This window comes from Bos mutus, chromosome 4 (genome assembly GCF_027580195.1).
Source record: "Bos mutus isolate GX-2022 chromosome 4, NWIPB_WYAK_1.1, whole genome shotgun sequence".
Classification (NCBI taxonomy): Eukaryota; Metazoa; Chordata; class Mammalia; order Artiodactyla; family Bovidae; genus Bos; species Bos mutus.
This window is the reverse complement of record NC_091620.1, coordinates 50,803,934-50,817,319: the sequence shown is the minus strand read 5'-3', so window position 1 is coordinate 50,817,319 and position 13,386 is coordinate 50,803,934. Positions and strand designations below refer to the sequence as shown.

At 41.1% G+C, this 13,386-nt stretch overlaps 1 protein-coding gene across 1 annotated transcript in view; it reads left to right on the top strand.

Moving 5' to 3' along the window:
* The window catches only part of JAZF1 (JAZF zinc finger 1), a 330,823-nt gene that overhangs the window by 275,949 nt on the left and 41,488 nt on the right, over positions 1-13,386 (top strand). The window contains exon 3 of the mRNA XM_005891431.3: positions 11,063-11,259. Coding sequence (XP_005891493.1) covers positions 11,063-11,259 — 197 coding nt within the window. The remainder of the gene's footprint in view (positions 1-11,062; positions 11,260-13,386) is intronic.

The window sequence follows — 13,386 nt, the reverse complement described above, 5'->3', positions numbered from 1 at the left end:
AATACCAAGACTCTGAGCAGCCTCCTGACATATGTGCAACAAGATATTGAGCCAAGTGCTTTTCATGTTTTTATCCAACAAGATCTTGACAATAAACCCCATGAGGTAGGAGTTAGGGTTTACATGAGTGCAGTCACTCAGTCATTTCCAACTCTTTGTAACCCTATGAATTGTAGCCCGCCAGACTCCTCTATCCATAGAATTTTCCAGGTAAGAATACTGGGGTGGCTTGCCCTTTTTCTCCTTCAGAGAATCTTCCCAACCCAGGGATCGAACCCATTGTCTCCTGTGTTGCATGCAGATTAAAGGCGCTAGGCATTAGGCTTGGTTTTATTGTATAAATGAGGATCCCAAGACAAGCAGGGGTAAATAATTTGCCCTTGAATACCTAAATCAGATTAAGAGTTTGCCCCCAGAAGCCAGACTTTCAACCAGGCTGAGTTCACAGCTGTTAATGATACTGGAACTAATACTCCAGAGACCCTAAATCAAATTTTTTTTCCTTTAGTTTTTAAACCTCTCTCAGTTTAGGGGGAGAGTTATTCATCATCTCATTAGCAGTTTACATGGAAGCCTCCGATAACTCATTTAATTTACTTCCAGAGGAGGTACAACAAGGAAACTCAAACGCTATTTGCAGTTTGGTACCACAAAACCTCATAAAATGCAACTTTCTTTGTTTTGTTCATTGGTTTTTACACGGATGTCAAATTAGCAATGAAAACCATGTGTAAGAAATAGCCATAGTCATTTCCAATTCGATGGGAGTAGAAAGGAATGAAAAGTATGGTAGAGAGTTGCCAAGAGAGGGATATTCCAGTTGGCCATTGAACCAAAGATTTGTGGGCGTCATTTTCAGAAGTGGTTTTTATTCTTGGCATTGCCGATGAAAGAGACCATGGTTTACTCTATTCAGGCTAAAGTAAATCAAAATTAATTGCTTCACTGATAATTTATGCTGACCTGTGACTTTAGGTCATGACTGCTGGAATCTGAACCAGAGCTTTCATTAAGGAATAATAGATTAACTATATTATTCTTTAGTTGTGAGAAAATACTCCGTATTTATTGGGCATATAAAAAGTAGTAGTATTCAGGGATGAGATTTTGTTCATTATTGCAGTTATTCAGACTTGGTGCATGAATTTCATTTGAGTGCTAAAATTCCGGGAAAGAGATTATTGGTTTAAAAAAATAATAATTCCTAAGTAGTATTCAGAGACAGCTTGCTAGTCTCTGAATGACGATGTTCATAAGGGTATTTCTGTTGGTCTGCAGTTTCCAAGTTGCCGCGGGCGTGTGGGGCCCCGGAGCAGGGGCACCCAGCCCCTCTGTGTGTCCTTGCTCCCAGCTCTTGGAAAGGAGAAACTCCTGGATTTGGATGCTCTTGTATTTGGTTTCTTTCAGTGTGCCAGCATATTGCAAATGATTCCTTCTAAATTTAATGTTAATAGTTCCATTTTAGTCAGCATTCCTTGAAACTGAATTTTAGCAAAGGATATGATAAAAAATAAAGTTGGATATTTTTAATAACATATCTAGAGAATAATTATAAACCACATATTATAAACAGTGTATTACAGTGTACATATGTGATTACAAAATAATAAAACTAAACTTTATATTGTAGCTTCTCTGCATCTCAAAAAAATTTAAGTAAATTTATTCCTCTCTGTTCTATTGTTATAATCTCATGACGGTCTTTCTCATGAAAGGATTATTTTATTCCAGGGTTATGTCCTTTCTATATTTTATGTTACTATGGCCTTTTCTTTTTAATGAGTAGCTAGTGAAGGTAGATGGTAGTTAGATAAGGAATGCCACTTGGCAATAAAAATGGGCAAGTGAATGTTAGTTTATTAATTATTTTTAAGGTTTTAGAACATTCAGCCTATACTGTAACTGCCCTTAAAAAAAGAAAAAGAAAATATAGTTGTCAAGAGAGTAGATGAAAGTAAGATCACTTTTTGTCTTTCTCTTTTCTCTTCTCTTCCCTGTCCCCCAAAATACAGTGAACTCTTATAAATTAGCTGCTCTTATAAATTAGCTGATACAAAATTGACTTTCCCCAGAGTTAATTTATCTTGTTCAAATTGGACCGGAACTACTCCTCCCAGTCCAGGAACTGTATCCTCCTGCATGTGTCAGATACAAACTTAGAAAAGAAGGCAGGGCAGGGAATGTGGGAAGTGTCCCACTTAAATCTGTCAGTTTTGGTTCGATACCCAAGAACAAAATCTGATTCACTGGCTAGGTGCTTCACAAATTATGCCCACAACCCTTGTGAATATCAGATGAAAATCTCACACACAGATACACAAAACCCTCATAAGTTAAGTACTAAGCTGATCTAAACAGACAGTGTAGGTTTTTTTGTGGTGCTCAGTTCAGTTCAGTCGCTCAGTCGTGTCCGACTCTTTGAAGCCCCGTGAACCAGGACTCCCTGTCCATCACCAATTCCCAGAGTTTACCCAAACTCGTGTCCATTGAGTCGGTGATGCCATCCAACCATCTCATCCTCTGTTGTCCCCTTCACCTCCTGCCCTCAATCTTTCCCAGCATCAGGGTCTTTTCAAATGAGTCAGTTCTTCACATCAGGTGGCCAAAGTATTGGAGTTTCAGTTTCAACACCAGTCCTTTCAGTGAACACTCAGGACTGATCTCCTTTAGGATGGACTGGTTGAATCTGCTTTGTGGTGCTACTTTTAGTTTTATTATTGTGCACTAAATTTTTAATAGCATATTAAAAGAGGCTCTGAGTTTTGGTGGCACTGCAAAAATTTTTATGAAGCTTCAGAATCCATCCCATAGGCCTCAGATGGTGAAGAAAGAAATTCTGAGATGAGAAATGAAACATACGATTGTTTGAAACATTACTAGGGACTCTGTGAAATTAGTGTTATTTGGGAGTCCACATTATTTTTTGTCTTTGAAAAGAACATTTATTATTTATTAATTTCCCCCAATCGCTAGTAAAAGTCCTTTTCTTAATCAAGGGTCACAGACAAGCAGTCACTCCACTTGCTGCCAGCAGGTCATGTTTCACTTGCCAGCTGTTCTAACGAAACACCTCTCAACCTCACTGAGGCTTGAAGTTGCTAAAATGAGAGGAGCCACCCCATGAATTTATTAGCAGATGTGTGTTTGGAAACCCACCATTACTTTGAGACCTAGAACAACCAGATCCTCTGACATGTGGACCACACATGATCACATGCTAAAATGTACCCATCATTCCCATAGCCTAATTTGAATGCCTTACAGGTCATTCAGGGCTTCCCTGGTGGCTCAGATGGTAAAGAATCTGCCTGCAATACAGGAGACCTGGGTTCAATTCCTGGGTTGGGACGATCCCCTGGAGAAGGCAATGGCAACCCACTCCAGTATTCTTGCCTGGAGAATTCCGTGGACAGAGGAGCCTGGCTGCATTCAGTCCATGGGGTCACAAACGACTGAGCACAAGCACAAGCACAGATCATCTTGCTTCCTGACTGGCTTTCTGTCTGTCCTTGTCCTGAATTTTGCATCGTAGTTGCTGGAGAAAAGGAAAATCCTTTAGTTCTCTTCACTGGAAAGATTGATTGTTGTCCTTGTCAGGTCAGAGATCCCATCGTCTGGAGCAATGAGTTAGCAGATTGGAGAGTACTTAGAATTGTGGTCTGTCTGCCAGCTCCTCATGGCTTTCCTCAGAGACCCTCTTGGTTTCACAAACTTTTTTCACCAAAAAAATGCTAATGCCCAAAGGGCCATTGAAAAGGCAGAACAAAGCTTTTGAACTTCAAATGATGTAGTTGGATGTTGTGCTTTGTACAGAGGTCTGGTTGTGAGCCACATCTGAGCCTGGTGTAGCTGTATGAATTTCCCAAGTAAAGGGCGGCCTTGCATTGCTTAGAAAGAAGTCTTTCCATCAAGTAGCAGTGTCTCCCATTGCCTGCCCTGCTAGAAAGGCCTTCTACAGTGGATTCTTCTCAAGAAATTAAGGGGGAGAAGTAAAGAAAAGGAGGCATGTGGCTCTATAGATGCCCCGGCTTCTAGCATGTTGTCCTTAAAGGAGAGGAGCTTTCTGTTTGTATTCTGGTTACTGTTACCACCTTTTTCAAATTTACCTATGATGGAAGCAGTCATTTAATCAATGCATGCAGAATCAGTGAAGGTGGTTCATTGCTTTCAGAATCAGCAGAGCTCATGATGGCAGTACGTATCCTATAATGCTCAATAGTTTAGCTCAGAAGTAACTGTTAAAATGTCAGTAAATCGCTGATGTTACATTGAGAGATGAAAGATTTGTGAGTTAGGATTTCCTGAACAAGAGTCATTCACATGATGTTTGTCAAACACCGAGTACCAGGCTCTGTTCCAAGTGCTTTACATGTATTAATTCACTTCATCTTTGCATTCTGTAAAGCAGTCCTTATTATTTTTAGCATTTATGGGTAAGAAAACTAAGGCACAGAGAGATTAGGTAACATGCCCGAGGTCACACAGATGGAGAACATAGAGGAGAAATTAGCATCTGAACAGTCTCCTTACAAAGCCCATTGCTACACGAATATTTTCTGCTACATGAATATTTTCCAACTGTAGTCTATCACCAGTTAATCTACAGGTTATCACCTGTTAGTCAAGAAATTAATGTGGAGGTTGTGACCACGATATTTGGTTAAAATGAAATAGAATAGAAAAATATCAGAGTGTATCACATATCATAAGGATTATTTAATGAAATTTTTGTTTCAGATGCTTACATAAAATTTCTTTATCTTTTCACCCAAACATGTTGCACAAGTCAAAATTGTTCTAATTTCAGAAAGACAATACGGTGCAAATACTGCCTATTAGATAACTCTCCCTACCGGCAGGGCAGCCCCATGTAATCAAACACATTTATGTTTACTCAGTGAAGTATATGAATATTCACACTAAATACAATAAATAAAGCATATGAACAGCTTTTATGTAGTTCACATCACGGTTGGTTTCCTCATGAATTTTGCTGTTGAACATTAGAAATTTCCCAACTTTCAGAGCTCTGGAGATTTCAAAATTACAGATTGTGGACCTAATTATACATATGTGTATACAGGCTTTCTTAGATTGAGGCCAAAGAAAAGTTTGGGAAACACAGCCCGACGCTGCTGCTGAAATCATGGACTGTTGGAGCCGGGAAGGAACCTAGAGGTGATATATTCCTTTTACCCATAAAACTGAAACTCCTCAGTTTTAACAAGAAGAAAAATCAGGGGCAGAACAAGGGGAGCACTGGGGCTTCTGGAGGTCACCCGCTCCTTCACTCTAGAGCGAGCCCACTGACACACAGCTTGGGGCGTCTGGACCACACGCCCTCTCCAGCGTCTTATAATAACAATGAAACCACACCATGCATCTCAGACCTTGGATCCTTTTCAAGTTCTGCTGAGAGAGGCTCGAGTTTTGAGTGGTCACTTCCATCACTGGCTTCTCCAGAGCCGGTGGAAGCTGAGTGGTTTTGCACCAGCAAGACACTTGGGCTCAGGTGTTTGGCCCGAGAGTGAGGTGCAGCAGGGGACATGCCCAGGCTCCAGCCAACTCTGTAAATTTCCTGAGTTTGTGGTTGAAACTGGTCTCCGTGGACCAGCAATTTGACATTTTCCCCCTGTGGTGTTACATTCATGTTTCCACGTTTAACATGTCAGACTGAATGAACATTGTGGTCTAAGGATTTAAAAGATTTATAATGGAGTCTTGAAAATTTACTTAAGGAATATGTACTTCCCCAAGCAATAACAAATATTACTACAAATGACCATATTAAATTAAAGTAACTTGGGCATTTCTGATTTGTAGGAGAGTTAAAATTAATCTTATGGCAGTTTCAGTTTCAAAATGAAAACATGACTTTGCCTGACCACAGATTTCCAGGCTGTTAGTCAACAGTGAATGAACCCTCAAGTGACTTTTTTTTCCCTTTAAGAAATATCCAGTTCTCTTTATGTGTAGAAAAGTAATACCAGAAGGAAAATACCCTGAAAAATCAACTGTAGTTGTATCTGCAAATTTCCAATATTCTGATGAAAATTTTTTTCATAAGCTGAGTAGTAAGTACATGGATTGTCATTTTATTCTTCCTTAAACTGTGCTTTAAAATATGTACAGTCAATTTGTGTGCGTACTACCAGATTTTTTAAATGTTTTTAAGCACAAGTGACAAATCCATGAAAAATCTTCTATAAGTGTTCTTTAATGAGAGGTCTTATTTTTATACTTTTAAAAAGGAAAAGAAACTTTCCTTATCCATCCTTCATTGCTTCCCTGATTAGCTCCTTTAGTAGGTAGGCAAGGAGCCTGGTTCAAATGCTTTTTCCCACACATTAAAATAATAATAATAACTGTAGGTATATTGGTAAATGTTTAACAGTTGACTCTTGGGGTGGGGGGAAAAACCCCAATTTGTAATATTTGCCAATTTCCATGGTGTAAATACTCCATCATGGCCAATTTCAGGCTACCAACATTACATCACTGCACAGAGTAGGGAAGTAACGTGCTGTATAGCATCATATAGTAATTCTACCAAACAGATACAACTTTATTAATGTAAATAACCTCAATAGCATAAATAATAGTAAAATGGAAGAAAACAAGAACTAATAAATCTTGAGTATTGTTATCTTTGTTTTTAATATACTTGTTTTAATTTTAACTTCACATGATTTAATTTTTGATAATGGGTATATTTAACAAATGGCCTAAATCCCTAAAAATTTAATGATCAGCTCTCACAAGCCAGCATAAGCCCACACTAGCACACTACTGCTACAAGACCAGAACAGTTCCTACTGCAAAGCAGAAAGAATTCAGGAAGGTGGGCACAGCCAGCCTTCCCCATATCACAGCCCAGTGAGGCTACAAATCCAAGACCCCAAGAACCTAGGGGCGCAACACAGCAGAACTTGGATGCTGAGAGGATAAAGACCTCCACTCTAATGGTTGCCCCACTTCCAACAAGTAAACCCCTGCATTCTCCTAGGCCCTAAGCTTCAGCTCTTTAACCCCTTTCAGCTTTGAAAACCATGACTCTGCAGCAAAAACAAGAAAGCTCAGAGTTCTTTGATGTGCAGTAGGCAGCCTGGCAGAGCAGGAGCTTTTGATTCAGTCCTAAGGCTTGACTTCTCAGCTTTGCCATCAGCCAGCAAAGTGACCTTGCACAGGCCCCTTCACCTCATTTCCCAGTTACCAGGAAAAATGAGGGGGCTAGACAAGGCAATCTGTCTCACCCAGCTTCCTTCCTGCTCTAAACCCCACGTTGGCTGCAGTTACTCAGGGCTTTGGGAAAGATCACCAATCATGTCAGAATCCACTGGGAAAAACTCATCAGCCTGCAGGGTGGTGTGACTTCCCAAGCCTGAACTCCATCTCCCCTAGGAATACAGCAGAACGTGTCTAACCCTGATGATGGAACAGTCTGGGCTGTGGTCCTTCAAGGATGTCACAGTGTAGCTGCCCCTGAAGGTGGAAAATGCTTGGAGCCAACTTATTTGAGTCCAGTCTAGACCACAGTCACAGACAACCTTTATTCATTCTGCCTCATCAGGTCCTTTATTAACTTGTCTCCCCAAGTGGTTTTTGCCATTGGGAATTCACCCATCTTTTGACAAACAGCTATACTGATGGAACACTGCTTGAAAAGTTCAGGGTTTAAATAAGTCTCCAAAAAATAGGTAAAGTCATGGGTGATAAGTGAAAGAGGAACAGTGCAAAACCACCAGGGAGAAACTGGCAAATTTTATCCAGTGTTCTACAGGCATTTTTATGCCCTTCCGTGTGTATGTTGTCACCGGGAATAAATTCTGCAGCTGTGTATCTTGGTATAGTGAGGTTGCCTTGATTTATGGGTATAGCTGCAAGTTCATAACCACCAATCCAAGGGAGAAGGAGGGAGGGTGGAGGGAGAGAAGGATTGGCAGAAGTGTTTTATGAGTTTCATGTTTAATGCTTTTAACATGGTGCCTCGTTCTCGCTTCTAGAAAGCACTTAGCAGATACAAGCCAAAAATAAATGGCTGTCCGTAGCTGACCAAACCCATGAGGGGGTGAAGGTGAGGGATATGTGTGTGCACGTTGTTATGGTTGTTTATAGTTGTTTTTATATCTGAGCTGTAGGAGAGTATTTATTTTACAATAAAAACCATGAGCTATTGATACTTTTTAACCAGAGTAAGAGAAGACACTACTAACCTCTCTCTCTCTGCGTCTCTCTCTCTTGCAAGACTGTCTTGCTGACACTCTCTGTGCACTCTCTGATCTGATTCCCAGTCTTGTAAGCTATGCATGAGGCAGGAACGTGGTGCTTTCAGAGCCATAAACATGCAGCGCACCCTCAAGAAACTTGAAGTAAGGTAGACGGAACGTACAGCAAAAACCACATTTATGAAGCGTTCTGTAACAAAGTCACTTCCTACATGACAGGCACTGCCGCCTTGTTTTATCCTCACAATATCCTCAGAAGTCAGCACTGTTGTTGGCTGGTCCACCAGCAAGTGACCTTCCTTGACCATGAACAGCCTCTCAGATGATCCGGGACCGTCATGGTTTCTGGGTCTTTTCAGAGAGATAAAAGGTAGAGCCTGCCCACCAGCAGGGCCACGTCACACCTTCTATGAAGCTCTCACTGGTACACAATGGCAGTCTGTCCAAATGCGGGTAGAAGGTGCCCCTTGGGCAGAGGTGGGAGCGTCCCTGGAATCAAAGCTTTTATAACACTCCCTGGGCACGTTCCCCATTCCCTGCAGGGGCCATGTTCAGGTGCAGGATCGCCATGCTCCGGAAGCCCAAAGCTCCTGCTTCCTATCAGCTATGTATAGATGGTTTCTAGCTCCTCCCAGGCCAGACGCCACTTACCAGTCAGGGGGTCAGTCTTATAAGCAGCGCTGCCCAGTAGCATCTTTGATTTACCATCTTGGCAGGTTACCAGAGTTAATCAAAACCTCTTGCATAAAGGAAAAAGGGATGTGTTAGCCCTTTAGCTGTTACACAATTTCTTGTCCCATTTTATAGAGAATAAAGCTGAGGTTTAGAGAGGATCATTGACTTGCCTTAAGTCACATTTGTAAGTAGCACAGCCAGGATTTGAAGATAGGCTTGCCTGACTCCAAGTCCCGTGCTCTTAACTAAGATGCAAGATGTTTATTTTTCATTCTACTCCATAGCATATCTATCTATATTTTTTTACTATTTAAAAACTAACTTGAATTACCTACGCTAAGAACACTTGGCCTTCCTAGAACAAGCAACATGTTTAGCCTGTGATTTTGGCCACTCCCCGGCACACTGCGTGCCCACCTGAAGAAGCTCAGCATTGTGCAGTTAGCAGTCGTACTTAAAATAATAAAAGAAAGCACTAGTTCCTTACTTTACAGTCCATATTTTAAGTGTAGAGGTTTATGAGAAGAGGAAAAAGCAGTTTTAAGAGCAGTAGAACCAACTTTATATCTGAAAATAAATGAATACCTGGCTACCGAGTGCAAACAGTTCTGGTTTGCATTGTCATTCCTTTCTCCCTTTTCAGTCAACACCATCTTGTAGCACAAAAACATAAGAGCTCAAGACAAAGCATACAACTTTATTACAGTTTGGTTCAACATATAAAATCCAGTTTATACATATAGATTATATTGCAAAAGCCCTTCAAGAAATATGCCATCCATGTTCCAAGTGTAAAAGTAGACATTTTAAGACACTAACACTATTGTAATATTGTTTCACTGTGTGAGCAACTGGAAACTTTTACCCGGGCATGAGAACTATCTATTGACTTCTAAAATGCCGTAGTGTAATGAAGACGAATATAAAGGAATTCTGTAAGCAGAATGTGAAATGTGTTGGGTAAAATACCATGTCTAAGCACAATGGTACCCACTCCAGTGTTCTTGCCTGGAGAATCCCAGGGACGGGGGAGCCTGGTGGGCTGCCGTCTATGGGGTCGCACAGAGTCAGACACGACTGAAGCGACTTAGCAGCAGCAGCAGCAAGCACAACGGTATTAGTTTATGATGAATTGTATTAAAATAGACAAAACACAGTTGATGGGAGGGTGGGGTACAGAGGGGCCTTGAGAGGTATGGTTATGATCTGTTTTTGAGCGTAGGTGGTGGGCATGAGTGTATGCTTTATTTACATAAATATTTTCATAAACTCTATTCACTAGACTTTCCATCCCAATTCTCAAAAACTGTAGTCAACATTTGCTGTTTAGGGAGGAAATACCATTTCATAAGTGGTTTTGAATTTCATTATATGAATTCATAAAATGCTAGATTAAACAGGGAGAAAAGAACAAAGCTTGAATATTACTAACTTAAGAGAAGTGTTGAAAGAATGTAACTTTGAAGTTTCCAAAGTGAAACTATCGAAAGAAGTCACCTTTCCCTTTTATGAGTAATAGAATCATGACATAAACAGATCTTTCTCAGTGATCTTCCTTGTACTGTGCTTGTTCCCTCTTATTGAATTTTCTTGGGCAGAATTGTTCAGTCATTTGATAAATGTATGCTAAGATGTGCTTGGCAGCATGCTAGTAACGATTATAGGGACTTAAGTCCTTTCTTTTCAGCTAGTAGCTGGGGAGACAAGACCTTTAAGCAACCAAGAAAGTGTTAAAAAGCTAGATACCTGTTTGAGAATCCAGAGTACAAAAAAGAATCAGAGTCCTCATGAAGCCATGTATGTTCAGTGGCACAAACAATAAATACTGCCAACCTGCAGATGAAGGAAGTCCTCTCTAGTTGACAGTGGTGGGGGGACTTTGAGAGCAGGTGTACTTTCTGAGGATTGAGAGGACCTTCCAGGCAGTCCTGTAGCTGAAAGCACTGTAGTGAGGACAGAGGCTTGGCCCAGGGAACTTTCAGGAGCTAGAAGATAATTCTATCATGTAGGAACAGGGCAGCTGTTCTGAGTTTTTGAAGTTGGGACTGACCTGTGAACAAGTCCGTACCCCAGGGTGGAGCGTCTGTCACATTCAGGTTAGCAGTCATAATTCCTCCTGCTCTGTAGATGGGTTATTTACAAATGGTCTCTTCCACTTACAGATTCATGACGGATGCTGCCCGCCGAGAGCAGGAGTCTCTGAAGAAGAAGATCCAGCCAAAGCTCTCGCTGACTTTGTCCAGCTCCGTGTCTCGAGGGAATGTGTCCACGCCACCTCGCCACAGCAGCGGAAGCCTTACTCCCCCAGTGACCCCGCCCATCACCCCCTCCTCTTCATTCCGCAGCAGCACCCCGACTGGTGAGTAGGTTAGCCCTTAAGGGGGGGTGTGCGTGCGTGCGTGCATGCGTGCATGCTGTATTGGGGGCTGGGCACAGATCTTGCTTGAGATCCACCTCTTCTTTGACCCTTTGTTGATTCATTCATCTATTTATTATTAAGGATATAGTTAATAAGTTATCATTTATAATGTGCATGTGATAATGGTTTTATAGACATGTTTTCAAGCCTTTACCATTTGTTACATATAAAGTGATGCAGTGTCTTGGGTTTGCTTCAGTCAAGTGGAGAAATAGATCAAACAAGATCGATTGTGTTGATTATTGCCACGTGTTGATTATTGTTCAAGCTGGGTGATATATACATAGGGGGTTATCATCATACCATTCTCCCTAGATTTACTTGTTTAAAAGGTTTTCTGTGATAGAATGATCAATTTTTAAAACTTAGAGTCCCTCTTAGCGCCAGGCCTGAGTTACAGTAGTGAACCCAAGGAGACCAGTCATGTTCTTTCTGATGGGCTGAGGCATAGTAGAAGATGTTGGCATTCTAGGGGGCCAACAAGAACACTCTTTCTTGTCTTCACCTCCCAAATGGAAGCGATTTGAAAAATAAGACTCAAAGGTAAAAAGTAAAATCAACTTTATTACTGCATAAGGCTAAACTGCAGAATAAAGCTAGGATCTGTAACAACTGACTTCTTAAGTTGTCTTCCCTGAGTTGAACTTATTCCCGAACGTTCCTCTTAAGCTTGCCTGTGTAGGAGCAGACCAGCGTGTGCCCAGGCACAGAGCTGAGCAGCACAGAACCTTCTCCCAAGTCAGAGATCCACTAGTCAGTGATAGAAGATGGTAGAAAGAAGCTGGAAAAGTCCCTCCTCTTCTTTTTCCCATCTGAGAACAGAGATTATATTTCCCCTCACTCCTGTAGGGGCATAGACAGGTATTCATCAAAGAAGTACACCAATAACTATAACATTGTAACTCAGTGATGGGAGAGAGGTTTGACAGAATCAGGAAAGACTTCCCCAAGAAGGAGAGAAGGAGCATCCAGCTAAGGGGACAGCATTTTTCAAAGGCTCCATGAAGGGAAACCTGGCAGGTCCCAGGTTACTGAAGGTAGACCAGTTGATGGTGAGGTGTTTGTTAGATGAGGCCAAGGAGGTCTACAGGGCCCGGGACTCTGAGGGTGTTATTAAAGATTCTAAAAGCAGAAAGAAGCCATTCAGAATCATGCCATCACCCCCTCAGTAGTATCGCCCCTTAATGGTGGATGAAAATGTTTATTTTCTCTTAGAGTTTATGTATTTCTCTTTTATCCAGCTCCCATCAAGGGAGGTGGTGGCAGTCCTGTTTCTCAAAGTGTGCTTCAGAATATGACTTTCACAAAATGGAAGTTGAGGAAAAGGGTTCCCTAATAAGTTTGGGAAAGTGTGATGGGTTTAATACATTGTTAGTCTCCAAGCAGAGGATTTAGAAAACTTTCAAACTCGTCACTCTGATTATAGGAGCTCTTTTTCTAGGGGCATCTCTATGGGCTCATGGTTGAGAGGGTACCCTGTGTTCCATCAGGATTGGGCATTTTGAACACAGAATAGGTGTGGGAGGCAGACAGAGTTCCTACCTGAACTTTGCCCCTTACAGATCACTGTTAATACCCATTATTTAGGTTTTTGTGTGAGAGTTAAATGTGATAGCATACACATGCATTAAACATTCAGTAAATGTTCATCCCTGTGGTCCAGTTTTCAACTAGCTGTTTCAGAAATAGAATTGGAGATCATTCTATACAGGATGAATTGGGTTCATTTGTGTGGGCATTTTTCCCTTCCCTGAGATAGACCACCATGTTTCTCTTACATTTCTTTCTGTGAAGATTTACTTTCCAGGATTTCTGCTAACATTTAAATCTAAGGAATGCCATGAGAATGTAGTGTGATTCTTCGATTCTCTTTTCTGAGTATTTCTATGAATATTTATTCATATGACATGTGAATTATGGGGGCAGTTTTATACCTGGGTATGTTTTATACCTGACTTAATAAGGATTGACTCATGGCCAGTACCAGATAACTATGACTACCCCAATTAGTAATGGGAGTTTTAGAACCCCATGAAAATAAAGACAGTTTAAAAGTGAGAGTTTATT